General features: G+C 34.5%; 2 protein-coding genes across 2 annotated transcripts; both read right to left on the reverse strand.

Moving 5' to 3' along the window:
* Positions 1 to 7,724: 7,724 nt before the first annotated feature.
* Positions 7,725 to 10,484, reverse strand: LOC107937588 (alanine--tRNA ligase-like). Its single transcript, XM_016870492.1, has 6 exons — positions 10,334 to 10,484; positions 9,848 to 10,065; positions 9,470 to 9,610; positions 8,709 to 8,855; positions 8,260 to 8,412; positions 7,725 to 7,985 (listed from the first exon to the last, which is right to left on the reverse strand). Exons 1-6 carry the CDS (start codon positions 10,482 to 10,484, stop codon positions 7,725 to 7,727), a joined length of 1,071 nt encoding a protein of 356 aa, XP_016725981.1.
* Positions 10,485 to 16,187: 5,703 nt separating this feature from the next.
* LOC107937586 (uncharacterized) lies at positions 16,188 to 18,257 on the reverse strand. Its single transcript, XM_016870490.2, has 3 exons — positions 17,251 to 18,257; positions 16,641 to 17,171; positions 16,188 to 16,552 (listed from the first exon to the last, which is right to left on the reverse strand). The coding sequence occupies exons 1-3, from the start codon at positions 18,028 to 18,030 to the stop codon at positions 16,439 to 16,441; spliced, it is 1,425 nt and encodes a 474-aa protein (XP_016725979.1). The 5' UTR covers positions 18,031 to 18,257; the 3' UTR covers positions 16,188 to 16,438.
* Between the last annotated feature and the right edge of the window lie 1,647 nt (positions 18,258 to 19,904).

Here is a 19,904-nt window from a genome sequence, read left to right on the forward strand (position 1 = left end):
TGACTAAAGTTCAAGGACCTACTTATAATTAGTCTAAAACTTTTTCCTCCTAAACTTTATAGAGAGGTCCCTAAACTTTAGTCAAAAGTCAACAAAAAGAATGCCACATGCTAGTCACTCAATGGGCTAATGTGCCATGTCAGCAATTTGTTAAAAGAAAACGGAAATTTTAACGATAGTGATTAAGTCACACAATTATCTTATTTAGAGTGACTAAATTGAGAAAAAAATTTTGGAGTGACCAAAATAAGACAAACTCTATTTTAAAGTGACCATGAGTGTAGTTTACCCAAATAAATAAATAAAAGAAGAAATACAAGTGTTCCAATATGTGGTCCAACTAGTAAGTAGTAACTAAGGAAATTACTCCTTAACGTAAATAGAAATAGAAGTATATAAACTATTAATGTACTGATCAAGATCAAGTGAAGTATCATAATTGTTGAGCATTGGCCTGCAATGCAACATCTAACAATTGACAGAAACTTCAGTAGCTCACCATGCAGACATGTAATGAAGCAGAACCGAATGTAGCAACAAGTTTAGTTTCATTTTGATCATTTTGTTCCTATGTAACTTTGTCTAGTTATCTTATAATCTTGCTCAAAAATTAGTAAGATTAGTTTAGATTTGAACGTTGATGTAATAGTTGTTATGACAGCTTTCTTTTGTGTGTAGTTTAAGTTTGTATTAGTATACATTAGTGGGAGCAGTTATTTTATTAGGTAACTGTCAAATTTACTTTGTAAGTTACATATATTTTGAAATTATCAATGAAAAGTATTGATTTTTGCTCAATCATCTTCTTGTTCAAGTTTTACTCTCTTTCAAATTTTTTGCCTTGGTTTCTTATTGTCATCTTAAGCAAACTTAGTTTGTTTATACATTGTTGCTATCAATGTTCCAACAAATGGTAATCAGAGCCTAAGTCTTTGAGGGACTCTGTTGTTAGTTGCTGCATTGAAAATAAAAGTCTAAGAAGAGAGAAATCGAAGCTCTTGAGGTTGTTTTCAGCAAGATGAACTTCACACCACCTCCACCTCCAGTGTTTACAGGTGAGAACTACCATATTTGGGTAGTCAAGATGAAGACATACCTTCAAGCACAGGATTTGTGGAGTGTAGTTGAGAATGACTTCGAACCGCCTCCATTGAGGGCTAATCCCACGATTGCTCAAATGAGGCAGCATGCTGAGGAGAGTACAAAGAAGGACAAAGCCTTAGCCTGCTTGCAGAATGGAGTGTCTGATGTAATATTCACTCGAATCATGGCCTGCAACACACCTAAGGAGGCATGGAAGAGGCTGAAGGAGGAGTTCATGGGGTCGGATAAGACAAGGCAGCAACAGTTGATCAACTTGATGAGAGATTTTGAGAACTTGAAAATGAAAGAATCAGAAAGCATCAAGCAATACTTAGATAGGATCATGGCCACTGTTAATAGCATAAGGTTACTTGGAGAAGACTTTAGTGAAAGTAGAGTTGTTGAGAAAGTCATCACCACCCTTCCAGAAAAGTTTGAGTCAAAGATTTCATCACTCGAGAGACTTGTCAACCATTTCACTGTCTAAGTTGATAAAATCTTTGTATGCTCTTGAGCAGAGAATGGCCAATAGACAAGAAGAGCACTCTGAAGGAGCCTTCCAAGCAAAGGCCAAAGATGGCTCAGGTTCAAGCCAAAAAGGAAAGAAACCTTGGCTCGATAAAAGAGAAAAACCAAAGAGGGATGCTGGAAAAAGGAGGTATCCACCATGTGTCCACTGCAAGAAGACCACACATTTGGAGAAATACTACTGGTTTAGGCCAGACATTCAGTGTAGAAGCTGCATACAGTTTGGCCATGTTGAGAAAGTGTGCAAGACCAAAGGGAAAGCTCAAGCTCAGCAGCATGTACAAGCTCAAGCTGTTTAACACACTTAATTTGAGGAGGAGCATGTTTTCACAGCCTCCTACTGTGCATCCTCAAGCAAAGTCAGGTGTAATTGGCTAGTGGATAGTGGCTGCACACACCATATAGTAGCTGATGAAAAGCTGTTCAAGGATCTTGATAGGATTTTTGCTTCTAAATCATAATTGGCAATGAGAGTATGATTGAGGCCAAAGGCAGAGGCAATGTGGTGATCAGCACTGGTTCAGGTAACAAAGTTATTTCAGATGTGCTCTTTGTACCTGATATTGACCAGAATTTATTAAGTGTTGGTCAATTGGTTGAAAAAGGGTATTCACTGATTTTTGAGAATAGTGCTTATGTTGTTAAGGACACATATGGTCATGAGTTGATCTCAGTAAAAATGACTGATAAGTGTTTCATGCTTAACATGAGTCAAATTGAAAAGAAGGCTTACACTAGCCTTGTTGATAGTACTGGTCTTTGGCATAGGAGACTAGGCCATGTCAACTATAGATCACTTGATCTGCTGCATAAAATGAATATGGTGGATGATATGTCAAGAGTTAAAGTAAAAGACACTGTGTGTGAAGTTTGCCAGTTTGGTAAGTAAGCCAGATTGCCTTTTCCAGCTAACATGGCATGGAGGGCTCGAAACAAGCTTGAGCTGGTCCATTCTGATGTTTGTGGACCAATGAAGACTTCTTCTCTGAATGACAGCAAGTACTTTGTGCTGTTCATAGATGATCTAATCAAGTTTTGCTGGGTCTACTTCTTGAAATAGAATTCTGAGGTGTTTGATACCTTTAGTAGATTTAAGGCACTAGTAGAGAACCAGTCAGGTTGCAAGATCAAAGTCTTGAAAACTGACAATGGCAGTGAGTATTTGTCTGAAAGATTTCAGAAGTTGTATGAGGAATCTGGTATTCATCATTAACTCACAAATGTCTATACTTCTCAACAAAATAGAGTATGTGAAAGAAAGAATAGAACAGTGTTGAACATGGCCAGATGCTTGCTGTTCCAAAGCAAGCTACCAACAATTTTTGGGCTAAAGCAGTCAATACTTCAGTATATCTCCTCAACAAGCTACCAACTCATACTGTTAAGGATAATACCCCCTTTAAAACATGGCATGGATCTAAGCCATTTGTCTCACACCTCAAAGTATTTGGTTGTGTCTGTTATGCTCATATTCTAGTTGAGAAGAGAACCAAGCTTGATCAAAGGGCTGTTCCAGGCATCATTGTTGGTTACAGCAGTATCAAGAAGGGTTACAGACTGTTTGTACCTTCAACAAAGAAAATTGTGGTGAGCAAGGACATCAGATTGATGAAGAAAAGATTTGGAGTTGGAATGGTGAAGATGCAAGTCTGATTGAAGAAGATTTGCTAGCTGCAATGTTGAACCTGTTGAAGAAGAGCCAAACAATGAAGATGTTGATGATGCTCCTGTAAGAGGTACCAAAACTATTGCTGACATCTACCAAAGATGTGATGTTGCAATAGTTGAACCATCAAATTTTGAAGAAGCTGCCAAGGACAAACATTGGAAGAAGGCCATGGAAGTTGAGATGGAAATGATCCACAAGAATAAGACATGAAAATTAGTGGACAGACTAGATCACAAGAAGGTAATTGGTGTCCAGTGGGTTTTTAGAACCAAATATAATGCTGATGACTCACTGAACAAGCATAAAGCAATGCTTGTAGTGAAAGGTTACAGCCAGCAATATGGGATTAATTTTGTGGAAACCTTTGCACCAGTAGCAAGGCTTGACACTATCAAGCTATTGTTTACCTTAGTTGCTCAAAAACATTGAAAGGTTCATCAGCTGGATGTCAAATCAACTTTTCTCAATGGCTTTCTAAAGGAGGAAATTTTTATTGAATAGCCTGATGGATTCAAGGTTCAAGGAGAAGAGGATAAAGTGTATAGACTAAAGAAGGCCTTGTATGGCCTGAAATAGGCACCAAGAGCCTGGTATGACAGGATTGACACCTACCTGTCTAGGCTCAAATTTGAAAAGAGTGTTAGTGAAGCTACACTCTATGTGAAGAAATCAGAAGGTGAGACTTTATTGATTGTGTCATTCTATGTAGATGATCTACTTGTGACTGGAAGCAAAGAAGAACTGATCAGTGAATTCAAAGAACAAATGCTGGAAGTTTTTGAGATGACAGACTTCGGAGTCATGACATACTTACTTGGCATGGAAGTAAATCAATCTGATCAAGGCATTTTTATCAGCCAACATGCCTTTGCACTGAAGATTCTCAATAAATTTTGCATGGCTAACTATAAATCTGTCAGTACACCAGTGGCACAAAGGGAGAAACTGACTAAAAATAAGAATCAAGACAAGGTTGATGAGAAGGAATATAGAAGCCTAGTAGGGTGTTTGCTTTACTTAACAACAACTAGGCCTGATGTTATGTTTGGTGTTAGTATCTTGTCGAGATTCATGCATTGCTGTAATGTGGTTCATTTTAAGGCGGCAAAAGGATCCTCAGATACATCAAAGGGTTTTTGAACTATGGAGTCATGTTCAGGAAGGAAGAGGAACTTAAACTGATTGGTGTTTCTGATAGTGATTGGGCTAGCTCTGTTGATGACATGAAGAGCACCTCTAGTAACTTCTTCACACTTGGCTCAAGGCTATTTTGCTGGAGTTCAAAGAAGCAACAAACTGTTGCTCAATCTATAGCTGAAGCAGAGTACATTACAGCTGCTGCAGCAGTGAACCAAGCCATTTGGCTTAGGAAGTTATTATTTGATTTGAATGAAGAATAGATGGAAGCAACTGAAATCAAAGTTGATAACCAATCAGCAGTTGCCATAGCTAAAAATCCAGTCTTTCATGGCAAGACTAAACATTTTAAAATCAAATTTCATTTTGTTCGAGAGGCTGAGCAATCAGGAGAAATCAGCCTTGTTCATTGCAGCTCACAAGACCAATTGGCTGACATTTTAACTAAGCCACTTGGTGCAATAAGGTTCGAGGTTTTAAGAAGCAAGATTGGTGTATGTTACATACAGTCCAAGGAGTGTTGAGCATTGGCCTACAATGCAACATCTAACCAGTGACAGAAACTTCAGCAGCTCACCATGTAGATATGCAATGAAGCAGAACAGAACGCAGCAACAAGTTTAGTTTCATTTTGATCATTTTGTTCCTATGTAACTTTGTCTAGTTACCTTGTAATGTTGCTCAAAAGTTAGTAAGATTTGTTTAGATTTGAACTTTGATGTAATAGTTGTTATGAGAACTTTCTTTTGTGTGTAATTTAAGTTTGTATTAGTATACATTAGTGGGAGCAGTTATTTTATTAGGTAACTGTCAAATTTACTTTGTAAGTTATATATATTTTGAAATTATCAATAAAAAGTATTGATTTTTGCTCAATCATCTTCTTGTTGAATTTTTGCTATCTCTTTCAAATTTTTTGCCTCGGTTTATTATTGTCATCTTAAGCAAACTTAGTTTGTTTATACATTGTTGCTGTCAATGTTCCAACAATAATGCATCATAAGCGTCAAGCTTAATTTCCATACATAAATCAACATCAAGTATAAGCACGTGTCAGTGTTAGTGTAGATAAACATCAAGTATAAGCATGTGTCGGTGTTAGTGTAGATAAACATCATTGAATCGAGAAATTGTACAGTACCTTTTTGCTTTTTCCTTCCTATGGAGCATTTAAAAGAAGAATATGATTTCAAGAAAAAGACAGAACTACGAAAAAGGAAACAGTATCAAAGTTAGGAAGTTTCTAACAAGCAGTACATGAACAAACACCAACCTGGAATGGTATATTTGCTTAATTTAGAAACTTACATATATGATAAGTCATGCTATTAATTGCAAAAGAAATAGGGAATAAAGAAAATCAGTAATAATTATTAAAAACAGGCTATTTCGATTATATTTTTCACAAGAAATTACATAAATATTTATACACATAGTGAGCCTAACTTAGGAAACTTTACACTAGGAAACAGATTAATTCTAGGGATACTGTACCTAAAAACAGCCTTAAAGTTAGGGATAAAATATTTACAGAATCCTATTTGATACACTCAAATATTCCTTAATTAGGAAACTAAAATCTGACACTCCCCCTCAAGTTGGGAAGTGGATATCATCCATTCTCAGCTTGCTTACTAATTTCTGAAACAACTTCCCAGACAATCCTTTAGTAAGTATGTCTGCTAGTTGACCATCAGTGGACACAAATGGGGTGCAAATTAAGCCACTGTCTAGTTTTTCCTTTATAAAATGTCTGTCAACCTCAACGTGCTTCGTTCGATCATATTGAACTGGATTATGTGCAATATTGATAGCAGACTTATTATAGCAATAGAACTTCATTGGACCTTCCCACTTGATCTTCAAATCTTCCAAAATAATTTTTAGCCATAACAACTCACAAACTCCAAGAGCTATCGCCCTAAATTCAGCTTCTGCACTAGATCTAGCCACAACATTTTGTTTTTTACTCCTCCAAGTCACAAGGTTGCCTCCTAGGAAAGTACAATAGCCCGAGGTTGATCTTCTATCAACCATAGATCCTGCATAATCTGTATCAGTAGAGACTTTAAGGGTTAAATTCTCCCCCTTTTAAATAGGATTCCTTTGCCTGGCGTGCCCTTTAAGTACTGTAGAATCTGATATATGCTCTAAGATGTGATTCTTTGGGATTGTGCATAAACTGACTTACAACACCTACTGCATAGGCAATATCTGGTCTGGTATGAGACAAGTAAATGAGCTTCCCCACAAGTCTTTGATATGACTTTTTATCAATTGCTGCATCTTCTAGTGCATTTCCAAGTCTGTGGTTCACCTCTACAGGTGTCTCTGCTGGTTTGCAGCCCAACTTGCCCGTTTCTGTCAATAAATCAACTATGTATTTTTACTGAGATATGAACATTCCTTTCTGAGAGTATGCCACTTCAATACCAAGGAAATATTTTAGCTTACTGAGCTCTTTGACTTCAAATTCTTTTACTAGGCATTTCTTTAAATTCTCCATTCCTTCTAGATCATCACCAGTCACTATAATGTTATCAACATAAACTAATAAAGCAGTCACTCCCCCTGAAGATGAGTGTTTTACAAATAGAGTGTGATCTCCTTGACTCTGTTTATACCCCAACTTGAGCATTACTTTGGTAAATCTTCCAAACCAAGCCCTCGGGGACTGTTTTAGTCCATACAAAGCCTTTTTTAATCTGCAAACTACTTGTCCTGTATTTGGACCGAATCATGGAGGAACATCCATATGGACTTCCTCCTCAAGATCATCGTGTAAAAAGGCATTTTTAATGTCAAATTGCTGTAATTTCCAGCCTCGGTTGGCAGCTAGTGACAACAACACTCTTACAGTGTTCATCTTTGCAACAGGGACAAATGTCTCAAGGTAGACTATTCCATACATTTGAGTGTACCATTTAGCAACCAATCTTGCTTTGTACATCTCCAAATAACCATCTGACTTATATTTCACTGTGTACACCCAGCGACATCCCACTGGTTTCTTTCATCTCGGTAATTTCACTAAGTCTCATGTCTTATTTTTTTCAAGAGCTTCCATTTCAATTTTCATGGCATTTTTCTAATTCTCATCTTCTAATGCCTCGGATACAGTTTTGGGAATAGAGATAGAATTTAGGCTAGTAAGAAAGGTTTTGTGGTTATGGGACAAGTTTTTGTAAGACATGGATAGCTACAAGGGATGTTTTGTACAGGTTCTAGTCCCCTTTCTAATAGCAATAGGAAAATCATCTAAATTTGCAGTATTAGAATTCAAAGTAGGTTCAGCAATTACCTCAGGTCATATAGGAGAAGAAGATGATTGAACTTGCACCGGTGCCTTCTTCCTTGAGTAAACCAGTAAATGACGAGTAGTGTCCTGAATTCCTCTTGGTGATTTGGGTGTATTAGGCTCTGTTTCAGGTTGTATTGGGGCCATTGTTTCAAGTCGGGCAAGTTGGTTAGTAGGCAAGGACTGGGTGGGAGTGTTTGGTTGCTGGACAGGAGCTAGAATGTGAGTATTTGGTTGCTGGACAAGAGTTGGAATGCGGGTGTTTGGTTGCTGGACAGGAGCTAAAAAAGCTTTGATACCATGTTAAAAACAGGTTATTTCAATTATATTTTTCATAAGAAATTAGATAAATATTTATATACATAGTGAGCCTAACTTAGGAAACTTTACACTAGGAAACAGACTAATTCTAGGGATGCTGTACCTAAAAATAGCCTTAAAGTTAGGGATAAAATATTTACAGAATCATATTTGATACACTCAAATATTTCTTAATTAGGAAACTGAAATATTATAATAATCCCCATAGGCATCATCATCTAACCTGTTGGATAACATCAAAAATCGGGAAGAACACATCAGTATCATAATTGCTCATCTTGTTTTGAAGTACTGAAGTCAATCTCTCAAAGCCCATTCCAATGTCAACATGCTTTGCTGGAAGAGGTTTTAGAGAGCCATCACTTTCCCTATTAACCTGTTTGAGAGATTGAGAGTAAGACATATATAAGTGAAAAATCTTTAAGAACCCAATCGTGACATTGTCATAAAAAGCTAGCATGACATGTTAGTAAAAGAAGTTAAGGAAGATTTAGTAATCTCCCTATTGTCCCAAAAAACACCAGAGAGCCAGAGAGGCACACAACCGCGCACATGTAAGCATGCTAAATTCTGGGATAACTTCGAATTTTTAAGAGTGATGGGCCAAATGCATATGAGATAGGTTAATTAACAAAATTGTGAAAGGAAAACCATAAAAAATAGAACATGTACCTGAATAAAAACAAGGTTCCATATCTCAATACATGATGGATCATCATTGTTCACCAAGGAAGCAGCATTACGATTGCCTACTCGATCATAATGAATTACAGTGCAAGGCGCACAAGGAACTGTATCACCCATCTCCCAGAAATTGTCCTGCAAAAAAAAGGCAAAATCAATAAGATAGACCATAGCATCGTATCACTCAAATGTGATCCAAACTTAGAAAAATAAAAGTAATATGTTGTGACTGGATAGGATAATGTGCAGATAAATTAAATTACTCTTTCCAATACATTAAGATACACTTTAAGTATAGAGATTTTCATGAAAGAGTCGTATTATGCAATGCAAAGAAAAAAACCCTAAACCACACTCTTTATTCTATCAAACGAATTACTTCCTTATTTGAATAAGAAATAAATGGAGGACAATAGATCTCAACCATATGATTCAAGACAACACAAATGCACACAATACATGCTAGTATAAAAGGGTATAACATTCACATTAAATTTTCAAAAGTTTTAAAATACTTAAGAGATGCGCCAAGAATAACTTAGTTTATCAACAAAGAAGAATAAAATGAAATTATGTCAAGGAAGATTCCTAGTATACTGTCATAATAGCAGTAAATATTAAGAGTTCTTGTGGCCAAAAATATAGGAGGAAAAGAAACAGATGAAGATACACATGCACAGACAAAAAGGTAGAAAGGAATTGTTGATGTTCCAAATTTAACAGGAAAAAAGCAATCAAGGAATGCATACTTTGCAACCAAATGGCAGCACACGTTCAGGAGGTAGAAACTTGAGCCATATATCTTTAGCTTCATTATCAGGTGGCAGACCAGCTTTATCACCACCACCAAAGTAAGTGGCATAAATCCGATCTGTAGGCAAGCTGTAAACCTGTAGTTCAATAAACAAAATTCAAAAGCAGCTCAGTATTAGCACAAGACAACAATTTGCACATAACATTTCAAACTTGGACAAATCACACCGCTATCAAATTAGCTATATGAAGAGACTACTATCCTAAAGATATGTGAGAAGAGACTACTATCCTAAAGATATGTGAGACACACTTATAACACAAAATGTTTTGAAATGTCAATAACAATATACCTAGGTGAGGAGTTCCCATGCCCACTCAATTGCATCCTTCTTGAAATAGTTCCCAAAAGACCAATTTCCAAACATCTCAAAGAAGGTATGGTGGTAAGTGTCTTTTCCTACATCATCAAGATCGTTATGCTTCCCGCCTGCTCGAATACATTTTTGAGTGTTGCACGCCCTTGTAAGCTTGCTCATAGCAGTGTTGGGATCTACGGTCCCCAGAAAGATCGGCTTGAACTGATTCATACCTGAACAATCACAAATAATAACTAAAAACAAATCAACTTTCTAAAACCTGCATTTAGTGATTTTCGACTGCAAAATTAGATGCAAATCATGTGATGAAAAAAAAAAAAGCTCAGTATCACAAAGTTCAGGAAGTATACAAATAAACTAAACAAATAGAACCAAAAAAATCAAAACACACACACACACACACAAAATGAATCGAAAATGGCCGATTATTCAGTTTAAATCCAACGGCAGGTAAATTGAAAATGGGAAGGCAAAGCTTACCGGCATTAGCAAACAATAGAGTGGGATCATTGTGGGGAACGACGGGACTGGAATTCCAATTAACATGATTCTTGCCTTCGAAAATCTTTATAAAGGTGTCCCTCACCTTCTTCGCAGGCCACTCCATCTCCGGCGCGTCAACGCCAGACATCGCTGCAAGAGATGAAAAAGTACAAGACGGAGGATTACTAGTGATGGTAAAGGACAACCAAAAACCCTACATATCCTAATCCTTGGCACCGCTAGTAGTCGAGGATAAGCAAGGACGCCTGAAATGTTGTTACTGAGGATGCTGGCCTTCATTCATATTCTAACGCTAACGTAACCAGATTTTAGTTATACACGCCAGCGTGTACGAATATGAATATCTTTTTTCTTCTATTAATTGGATTTTTTTTTTATAATTTTTACTAACTAGATTTGGAATAAATGGAAATGTGTATTTTTTTTTTCAAAAAAAATATTTTCTTACAAATTACTTATTTTTTAAAACAATTGAGATTTTAAGTAATCTTTTATTATTTTACGAATTATAATAATTCTTACAAACATTTCATGTTTTATGAATTATTTAATTTTTTAAAAATGTTTTTATGTTTTAAATAATTCTTCTATTCATTACAAATTACTTATTTATTAAAACTTTTTCTTGTTTTAAGCAATTTTTTTTCATATATTATGAATTACATAATATCTTATAACCCTTTTCAAATTTTAAACAATTCTTTCATGTTTTAAGTATTTCTTTTATGTATTACAAATTACTTAATTTCTTACATCACAATGTTGACTATTCTCTGTGCCTCTTTGGTTTGCAATTTTCACCATGTCGTGGCTTCCTTGCATGGACGCTGCAACGTTGGTCGCTGGTCTAGAAGTTGAGGGTAAGTCGCGACGTTGTTATTTTCTCATTTAATTGCACCTTCAATGTAATGCTCTAAAATTTTTCCAATGATGAAAATCCTGTTTTTGAATCAATTTTAGAAGTTAAATTATTTCGTGGAGTCAGGGCGAAAGAATTTCGAAAATGAATTTCGGGTTGTGTTTGTGGACCATCAGAGAGCGTGTTATTAATAGTAATTAGCATTGATTAAGTGGGCAATAATTTAGATGGGAGTGTGAGTTGAGGACTAAGTTACAAGAGAGGCAAAATTTTTGGAGTTAATGTCTAAATTATAAACCTTAGGAGGTTTAAAAGGGAATTAGACTAAGGACCAAATAGCAATTAGCCCATTAGCCTAAAAAGCATTAGGGGAAGTGTATTCCCGACGATTTCATCATCCAAGCAAGTTTTCTCGCAAATATTTTTCTCATCTTTTCTTTTGATTTCTAGAAAGATTTTGGTTGGTAAGTTTCTTTCCAAATTTATTTATTATTATTTTTTACTAATTGTTATTGTAAATTCTTCATTGGAGGAGGGGGTGGTTTTCGAGTTTCCTAAAATTCAAACATTGATTTTCAACCAGATAAGTAAGATTTATTTTTAAACATTGATTTAATATTTTCTTCTTGTTTTTGGACTAGGTATTTGATGTATTTAAGTCTAGAATACCTTTGGGTTATGAAATCTCAAATTTGATTGAAGTTTTCGGCGAGTTCTGAAGTTTTGTTATTGGTAAGTGCTTTTGCAAAAGTGGGGTAGTCTTTAGGTTCTAGCTCAGATTTTAATGCCCTAAGTTAAACTTTGAGTTGCTAAACATGATTCCAATTTCATATTTTAGTTTTACTAAGTTCTGGTTATGGTTACTTTGAGTGCCGTTAGAAAGGGAGAAATGTCTCTCTTTATTGAATTGCATGTTTCCCTTTATGGTTACTTTGTTATGTTTGATGGTTGCATTTAATGATGCTATGATGATACGTTTAAGAAATTAGTTTGGAAATGAAGCATGATTTATGCTAGTTGACGCTTGGTTTGGTGCCTACTTAAGTATGTTAATTGGAAACCATGATGCTGCTCGCTTGCTTTCTTTAAAAACAGTAAATGAATGATGACCATGTTTAATATGATAAATTACACATTTAAATGATTTTGAATAGTTCTTGGATATAGTTAGTATGCTATAAGATGTATGTGTTAAATTTATTATTGTCTTCAAGTTAGTCTTGTTGCACTTTGAAAGATTTTGTTTTGTGATGCTTTGCACAACCTTGAGGATTTGGTTGGAAAATCGTGTTATACACACACCAAAGATTTGTTTTGTGTACCTCTTATATACGCTTATGCACTATCTTGTCGAGAAATTGGTTGGATCTGTGTATTCATTTACTAGTCTGAATTTAGTTAAATGAAGGCACTAAAGCATGTTAATAAGAATCGAAAACATTTTTCTATTACATTGTGAAATGGTCTCAGACAAGTTATGTTGGCTATGTCTCAGACAAGTTATGTTGGCTATGTTATAAAACTTTTTGTGCATTGTTGCATTGATGGAACTATTGAGCATGCTATGATATCAAAATAAGCTCTCTAATAATGTGATTCCATGATTTAGTTCTGAGTTCTTTGTTGCTGGATTTCTATTTTTAATAACGTTATTGGTAAGCTTTTCAATTTAGTATAACATATAGTATAATGGAAATGTGTTTTGCACCATTGAGCTCAATGAAAAGCTCAACGTGTGGATCTGTTTTACGTGCAAAGGTTCCATAGATGCATGACTTTGTACTTGGGGTCAAGCTACGTCAATTGAGAGGGATCCACTAGTTTTTTGAATTTGTAATAAAGTTTTGGACACTTTTCACTTAGTTTGGGCATGTACTAGGAGCCTTGCTAGTTGTGAATTCGGTGTTTGATGGCTATATGTCAAGGCATTATGTTTATTTTGGTTACTTGTTGTTTATATGACATGTTGATATACCTTTTGGACTGAATTTTGGTATATGTGCAATTTTACTTAGGTGGCTAATTTTTTATCTAATAAGTTTTTGATTGTATAATATCGTAATTTAGACTTGATATGATGTGTTAAACTTGTATGAATATTTTTGACACTATATTTTACGTGTTTAAAACCAATTAGGAGCGAGTTAAAATGGCTTAAAATAGTGTATTTTTTTTGCACTGCTAGGCTCAAGGCTTGAGATCAATATAAATAAGTATCAAGACCTATTCAAAGTTTTGATATGTTTTTGCAGTTGGATGAACCAGTATCAATACTTAGTCACTAGGTATCAAGACTTGACCCTAAGTACTCGAGATCGGGTGAACAATTTCAAATTTTGAGACTTATTACCCTATTTTGACATTTGACACTTAAATTATGTTCTAAAGATCATTTAAAGTTGATTTTTATTCGTGATATTTTATAAATATTTTTTATCATTAAATAAATGTAATCATGTTGAACTTGAATTTTTCAACTTTGTACATTGCATGTTTCATGTTGATGTTGCTCTGGAAATTATACAAATGGTGCTGTTCACATCCTTTAGCTCTAATAGTAAAAAAACGTGCCACATAGCATCCAGCGCAACTTAATAGTTTAAAAGCATGAGATAAAATTAATAGATTAATTGTTGAAATGGAAGAGTTGTGTCTGCTAAATGATTTTAAATAATTTCAATTATTCAAAAAGATATTTTATATAAAAAGCTGGATTTTATATAAAAGTTGGTTGTATTCAAGTTTAAAAAAATTTATTTTAGTCATTAATATTATCTAAATTTAATTCTAAATAGCTAATGGTAACTTTTTTATTAGTATAATAATAAATTAAATCTTCCAATGTTTATAAATTCTATTAATTTAATCTTAATTTTAAAAAAGTTAGTAAATTTAACCCTAAATTTTACACATTCTGTCAAATTAATTTTATTTCTTAAAAAATTAAAATTAAAAAATTTAACAAATAATTTTTTTTAAAAGTTCATTTTTTTGATAAAATACATAAGGTTTTATAAAAAGAAAAACACACAAAATTATAAATAAATGAATACATGTTTTTCTCGTCTATCTTACATAAAATTTATTTATTAAAATAATACTTTTATAAATAGAATATATATATTTTTTAAAATCCCACAAACAACACTTAAGTTAGATTCAAACTTTTTCTTTTTTGTTTATTTTATAAATAATAATTTTTATCATATGCCTCACCTTGTTCCTTAACTCTCATCAAATTTGTTGAGCGCTGGACACCACCTTCGCCCACAACCACTAGTACTAATAATCCTTACTTCGAACTCTTTGATTTTCATATCTTCCATCATCGCACCATTGAACTAGGATTTTGTTCTAGAGTTGTTGGCATGACCTTTTACCTAATGGGTCAGCAAGACCTCATCCACTCCTATATATCTCCTAATCATGCTCGCCTTCAAGCACAACATTAAACGCAATAAATTCGTTCTAGGCAACAACAAAAAGAAATAGATTGTTATCCTTTTCAACCTCAGACTATAAATTTTGATTCAACTTAAACATGGTGGTTGTTAATGTTGAAAAAAAGGAAAATTTGAATCTATGTAAGTTTTCTTCATGATTTTTTTTTCTCTTTAAATTATTTTATTTATAAGACTATTATTTTAATAAATAAATTTCATGCTAGAAAATGAGAAAAATATTTATTTATAATTTTATATGTACTTTTTTATAAAATCTTATGGATATTTATTGAAAAATGAACTTTTAAATATTTTTTATTTTTAAAAGTCTTTTTTAATTTTTAATTTTTAATATGTAAAGTTGATGTTTAAATTTGTTGACTTTTTTAGATCAAGGACTAAATTGATAGAATTTATAAATATTGAAGGGCTAAATTTATTATTATATCAATAAAAAAGCCATCATTAGTGGTTTAACGAAGGAGTAACCAAAATATTTAATTTTGATAATATTAATGACCAAAATAGAAATTTTTAATTTTAAATATCAAAAATAAAAATAGACTAATAGTTAAGTGATTATTTTTATAATTTACCTAATTTTATATTATAGAATTTGATTTGACTTGGCCGCCTATCATATTATGCTATCCTGCCAAACTACTCTTAAAAGGGAATATTTAATTGTGAATTTGTCACTGTTTAAGGCGTACAGCCATGGAGGGATTATCTCCTAAGCAGATAACACCTAATCGAGAAATGTGGCTGTTAGTGGGGAATTGTTTTGACTCCCTGTGCATATAATTTCAGTCCGCACTCTAATTAGGAAGGTTAGTCAATTAATTAAGACTTGGATTATGGTTGCCTTAAAAGTGAACAATATTTTATTACGAATTTAATTCGAAATTTTTGTAAGGTGAAATATCGGATTTGATGGGTCATTCAGTCCAATAGAAATAACAATAAAGGCTCTGTTTCGTTCGTATGTCAAAAATCAACCCGGAAACATGTAAAAAAAACTCTTGCTTTATTAAAACCTCGAAGCCAAAGGTTAAGAATACTCGTGTTTAGAAACTACAGAAAACAAGGCTTCATATGAATGAAACTCGAGCCCCTCCAGCTCAAGTTTTTGCATGGGTTTAGTTTAATATATTAGATAATTCAGATTTTATGCCTGTAAAAGTGTACAACCCAATATTCTTCTGCCCACCTTTTTTTTCAAGTTCCCAGCACGAGATTACATGCTCAAGGTGTAATGGAAATTGGCCAATCTCAAAGTCTCAAACGGTGTTCTTTAAGTTTCTGTAGGAACAAATACGGAGGAACTAATAAAATTCTAAACTTTTCATAATAATAGTAATTACCAAATCATACCACGTCATATTGTAAAGTCAGTAAGGCATAGTACAGTTAAATTTTCTCAAGCCATTCGGACATGAATGAAAATATCTTCTTGTTTTGTTCTGTGAGTACTACCAGGACAACTGCATTAAAAAGTTACAAATAAAATTTAATGAAGAACCAAAAAAAACGAATTTCCTTTGAGTAATTCCCAAGTATTTTAACAGCTACAATTTCGAGTGTTGACTAACTCTACAGTGTGGTATGTTTGAAGCTTCTTTTAGATCACAGCTATTCAGAAGGCCGGCAAAGAGGATAACCGAATCTAATTGCAGGATTTAAGGGGCTCTCCAGAACCTATTATTCTATTAACATTTGAGAAATCTATCCTGATATGATAAATGAAAAAAAGAAAATTTATTTTGAAGTTCAAAACATCTATGCATGCATGTGAATTAGTTCATCTTCATTGCATTCCCTTACTGCGATGTCCAAAAGTTCGCCGGATTTCGAAGATAACACATCGCAACATTGCCGTCTTGGAGCCTGCATCTTGAGTAATATAACAAAAGATTGCATAAATCTCAATGAAACCGAATTGACAAAGGACAAGAGAAAAAAGTTGAAACCTAGTAGTTACCTGTTTGTAATTGAGGTCTAGCTTCTTGGTAGAGACTCTAATTTCTCCAAGTTTCCTTGGTGAGCCATTGTCAAGTGTGCAATTTTCGTAAGATTTCTTGTAAACAGTCATAATCCCATGCCTTCCTGAAGATACAGTATCTAAAAGGAAAATTGTGGGTCTTCGGCAAGGATCAGGGTGAAATTCCCTAGTGTTGAAAGTGTAAGATCCTGCTAAAACACCGCCTGGTGTCCACTGCTTGAATGTTTCTGGCACAGAGAGAACATCTGGTAAGAACATGTGTTTACTATATACTTGAACAGCATAACCCCATGAAATTGAGATCGTCCACGAAAACCAACGATCATAGCAGACTGTTTGTTGCAAAATTCTCTGAGAATCAACATTTACAGCATGAAATAGATGCTCCAATGCCTTTGTAGCAGTCATGTTGGGGAAGATTGGGTCCACATGATCCATATGATGTAGTGAAACCAAGGGTGTCAAAGGATGGGTAGCTAACAAGCCAAACGCATCACCTCGAACATCAAACTGGTTGAAAATTGCAGATATCATATCACAAGTCAAAAGTAAAGTATGAGTTAAGTTTAACCATTGCAATTGTTATTACCTGATGAAAGCCTGGCTCCCTTGTCAATCCTACACCAAGCTCCGCCAAGCAAGAGTAGACCCTGGAATCGCTTCCGTAAAGATGAGGATATCGTTCTATGCATGAATCGAACACTTTTGCCAAAACTCTAGCCAGCGGATAACTTATGGCAAAACCTGCTCCACCAAATGCCATCTCAAAGCTGAAATACTTGTTTTGTTGATAAATCTCGGAGCCAGATCCGATGTAGTACCAAAGCCGATGATCATATTTAGAAAGCGTCTTCACCAGATTTTGTGGGAAGAAAACCGTGTCATCGTCCCCAAAGACATACCATCGTACGTTGGTATGGTTAAGAGCGACGGTCTCTAAAACCATACGCGCCACTCGAATTGCAGACCGTAGGCCACCTTTGAAAGTGTAGCGAAACCTTGAAGTGTCCTCGGAGATGCATAACGGAGGCAGAGTAGCGTCAGCATCCGTTGAAGTTGTTGCATTAGGGGGCATGGTTTCGAGGAACACACATCCACGCATTTGACGAGGCTCCCACCATATCTTGATGTAGTCCTTTCGCTTCAGCCATGATTTCTGGTTGGAAGCTATGCCGAATACGATATGCTCCAAGCCAGTCGATCCATAAGCGTCTTGGAAGGAGGAATACACATTTGGAGGTGAGTTTGAGTTGTGGAGTAGCAATGCTGATGCAATAATATAGGTGACACAAACAGTAGAAGAGATCAAAACGATGTTTAGCAGATGGAAAGAAGATTGGGTTTTGGAAAGCCACTTAAAACGCTGCATTTCTCAATATGATGGAAAGAAGGAGAAGGGGGGAGGGTCTTTGGTTTAGTAACTTAATCAACGGCATATGTGTGGAACATACAATTAAGGGTTCAAAGTAAGTTTGTTTTAGCCAAACAAGGGCGCGGGAATAAAAATGTGGGTTAGGCCGCCGAAGATAAAAGAAATTCAACTTTGAATGCTTTTGTTGTTTTGTTTTTGCAAATGAGATTGCCCAATTGGTGGGCAACTTGATTTTGCTGCAATTTGACTAATATGTCGGAGAATAGTTTCTATTGATGATCAAAGGTTGGTGGGGACATGGGATTGGGATTGGGATTGGGACTGACTGATATACTGATAATAATATATTAAACAATTTCTTTATTTTTCTTATAAGCCAACTGAAATTATGGGCAAGACTCGAATTTTAATATTTATTAAAATATTGATAAATATTCAATTAATTAAATCAATTCATATTTACTTTTTCTTCTTTAGGGAGAATGAAGTGAGAGCAACTTCAGCTTCAAGTCCAATGCTATCTATTTTCGTAAAAATAGCTGTTTTCAAGAAACCAACCATGTGCTGGGAGAGGTTCAAGCCACTTGGAATGGATCTCAGCCTCAGGTCACGGTTCCCCATGGTTGTTTATTTATTAGCTGTTTAGATCAGTTAATTCATGAGTTTTTTTTTTTGTTCATCAAAGTAGGATCTCTCCGCCTTTAGTTTGCGAAATCTTAAATGAGTAATAAAGCTGATGAGAATATAAAATTACAAACTAATTTTGTGACTTTTTAAAAGAAATGATATAAAAAAATTAATTAATTACAAGAATAGTTAAGAGAAAACTTATTTACGAAAATGACTAGTTTTCAGCCGTACATGTTGATGTTACCTAATATACTAGTGATACCACTCGTTTTTCCTTTAATTGTTATTTGATAATTAATTTTCTTTTTAGAAAAAGAATTTTTTTGACGTACCATTATGTTAAGTGACATCCGTATATATTTTTTGAAATACTCATAAAAATATAAATATTTATAGTAGAAATTTTTTTTATTAATTAGTGTCGTCGATGTGTCAAGCGATATCGATATGAATTTAAAAAATAAACAGGTGAAATAAAAAAATGAAAAGAAACAATTGAAAAAAAAAAGAAGAAAACAGACAAAAAAATAAAGGATTATTATATGTAATCAACGCTTGCCCATAAATGAGAAACTAAAATTAAGATTTGAGAGATTAATGGGAAAGTCAAGGGAAAGAAAAAAAAAGTAACAAATATGGAAAATAAAGATATGGAAGGAAATTTAATATTTTGAAAAACTAAATTAAGATTTGAGGGCTATTTTATCAATCTGACCGAAAATGATTAAATATTTATAAGAATGACTTAGGTTCAAAAATATTTATCAGAATGACTTGAAATGAACAATGTCTAGGGGATATTTTCCCGATCATAATATTGTACTGTACTTGGATGCCACCGGGTTTGGCACAGCAACATTCATTGAGATTTTCGATCTAAGGTTGGATTTGATATTTGTGCTAGTGGAATGATAGTGTCCAGAGACCCACACATTCCACCTTCCGTGTGGGGAGTGCACTATAACGTTGGAGGACATATCGGTCCAGCTTGGGCTCTCTGTTGACGGATTTGTGATCACCGAATTTATTAAAGTGGTCGATCTTGGGCCACTTGCCACTGATTACTTGGAAGTGTCCCCCCCAATGATAACGAGGGAAGATTAACTGGTTTGGAATTTGCCTGGTTAAGAGAAAATTTTCGAACGTTACTGAGTAGTCCCACTGAGTTCAACATTATTTACACTACTCGAGCGTATATTCTACAATTGATAGGTGGGGTACTAATGTCAGACTCCAATCAG

The sequence above is a fragment of the Gossypium hirsutum genome, chromosome A12 (assembly GCF_007990345.1).
Source record: "Gossypium hirsutum isolate 1008001.06 chromosome A12, Gossypium_hirsutum_v2.1, whole genome shotgun sequence".
Lineage (NCBI taxonomy): Eukaryota > Viridiplantae > Streptophyta > Magnoliopsida > Malvales > Malvaceae > Gossypium > Gossypium hirsutum.

Coding starts and splice junctions, on each gene's coding strand:
- LOC107937588 (XM_016870492.1), bottom strand. CDS start 10,484: ATGTCTGGCGTTGACGCGCCGGAGATGGAGTGGCCTGCGAAGAAGGTG. Junction 10,066..10,333: donor TCTATTGTTTGCTAATGCCG/GTAAGCTTTGCC, acceptor GTGATTGTTCAG/GTATGAATCAGTTCAAGCCG. Junction 9,611..9,847: donor AGAAGGATGCAATTGAGTGG/GCATGGGAACTC, acceptor ATTGAACTACAG/GTTTACAGCTTGCCTACAGA.
- LOC107937586 (XM_016870490.2), bottom strand. CDS start 18,030: ATGCAGCGTTTTAAGTGGCTTTCCAAAACCCAATCTTCTTTCCATCTG. Junction 17,172..17,250: donor GGGAGCCAGGCTTTCATCAG/GTAATAACAATT, acceptor ATTTTCAACCAG/TTTGATGTTCGAGGTGATGC. Junction 16,553..16,640: donor TAGACCTCAATTACAAACAG/GTAACTACTAGG, acceptor ATATTACTCAAG/ATGCAGGCTCCAAGACGGCA.